At 59.8% G+C, this 1,809-nt stretch overlaps 1 protein-coding gene across 1 annotated transcript; it reads right to left on the minus strand.

Annotated features, from left to right (window-relative positions):
* Positions 1-5: 5 nt before the first annotated feature.
* KHDC3L (KH domain containing 3-like, subcortical maternal complex member) lies at positions 6-965 on the minus strand (the record flags this gene model as incomplete). Its single annotated transcript, XM_010851277.1, has 3 exons — positions 747-965; positions 409-588; positions 6-142 (listed from the first exon to the last, which is right to left on the minus strand). Coding segments are annotated over exons 1-3 (486 nt in total), but the record flags the coding sequence as incomplete, so codon positions are not given.
* Between the last annotated feature and the right edge of the window lie 844 nt (positions 966-1,809).

A 1,809-nucleotide genomic window follows, 5' to 3' on the forward strand; every position in this document is an offset into this window, starting at 1 on the left:
GTCCCGGCCTCCTGGACTGCGTCTGGGGATCGCTGGGTCCCGGCCTCCTGGACTGCGTCTGGGGACCGCTGGGTCCCGGCCTCTTGGACTGCGTCTGGGGATCGCTGGGTGGCCGCCTCCCGGGCAGGAGCCTTCTCAGAGCCTGGAAGAACAGCAGAGAGAGGAAGTCGCACCTGTGTCCCATGCGTCCCACAAAGGGGGTTATCCATTCGGGCTGCGGGGCTAGGGGTCTGAAATCTGAGAACAGGAGGTCAGTTCGCTCTTCTAGATCCCTTGCAAAGAGGAAACCCTCTCCCAGGAGAACTAAAAGAGTGAGACCGCTGCCCAGGCACAGCCGGGAAGCATCAGGACCTCTCCCAAGAACCCGGGGCCTGCCTAGGGTGCCTTTCATGGTTTCCACCCGCGTACTTCGCGCCCGGAGTTGACGGTGATAGTCAGCCAAGTTCATGATCATCTTGGATACATCCTGCTGGTAATAAGGCCGGCCAAATATCAAGATTTCAGCCTCGCCGTCCGGATCCCACTGATGAACGTGAAGCAGGGTCTGTGACACACACTCGACGTGAGGGATGTGTTCTCCACCCCGGCCTGCGCGGGAAGCAAAGACGTCGTTAGCAGCGGGGGCGAGAGGGGAGGCGGCAGCAGGGGCGCTGAAGAGCAGCCTGGACCGCAAGAGAGGCCTGCCGAGGACGCGGCCACCCCGGGGCCGAGCGGCTGCCTTGGCTTGCCCTCTCGGGCCCACTCACCGAAGATCGCTTCCACCAGCCAGGCCTCCAGGTGAACTGCCTTCGGGCTCTTCAGGTACTCGGAGTGAAACCAGTAGGGCCGCTTGGTGAGGTTACCAAGCACCTCGAAGAGCGTCCCTTCTCGCTGCTCCAGCTGAACGAGCGTCGGAAACCGCTTGGGAGAGGCCATGCTGTAGTCGGCCCGCCACACAGCGCAAGAGCAGCCCGCGCTCCCGCATTTCTAGGGCCTTTGGCCGGCGCCGCCCCACCCCGCGGCCTTATTGGCTCGCAGGCCTCGCCTCAAACACTCGCAGCGGCTGCTGCTTCCGGCGGGCTCAGCTGCTCTGGGGCTCGCCCCCGGGCGGCGCTTAAGCCTCCCTCTTCCCTGCGCGCCCCGCGGGCGGCCACGGCCGAGAAGCTGCGGAAGCCGTAACGGTGGACTCAGGCTGGGACAGTCCCAGAGATGTGAGGGAAGAGCCCACATCGGGACGCCTTTCAGTGGCGCGAATCCGTATTTGCAGAGATCCAGGTGCATTTTGGGGGGCTTCCCTGGTGGCCCAGCTGGTAAATAATCCGTCTGCAATGCGGAGACCTGGGTTCGATCCCTGGGTTGGGAAGATCCCCTGGAGAAGGGAAAGGCTACCCACTCCACTATTCTAGCCTGGAGAATTCTATGGACTATACAGTCCATGGGGTCGCAGAGTCGGACCCTACTGAGCGACTTTCACTTTCAGGTACATTTCTTGGTGGCTCAGACCGTAAAGAATGTGCCTGCAGTGCGGGAGACTCGGGTTTGATCCCTGGGTTGGCAAGATCCTCTGGGGAAAGGAATGACAACCCACTCCGGTATTCTTGCCTGGAGAATCCCATGGACAAAGGAGCCTGGTGGGCTACAGTCAATGGGGTCACAAAGTGTTAGATAGGCACACGCAGGTGCATTTCAGACAGTTTTAAGGGGACCAGTTTAGCATTCGTGAGGGGTTGGAATAACTTTTTAATGGAAAAATCTAATTAAAGACTTAGGAGAAACAAAAATCTGAAGGAGTGTAAAAGGTATTCAGAGGCCAAAGTAAGCCCCCCACTT

The sequence above is a fragment of the Bison bison genome, unplaced genomic scaffold (genome assembly GCF_000754665.1).
Source record: "Bison bison bison isolate TAMUID 2011002044 unplaced genomic scaffold, Bison_UMD1.0 scf7180017864300, whole genome shotgun sequence".
In the NCBI taxonomy this organism is placed as follows: Eukaryota; Metazoa; Chordata; class Mammalia; order Artiodactyla; family Bovidae; genus Bison; species Bison bison.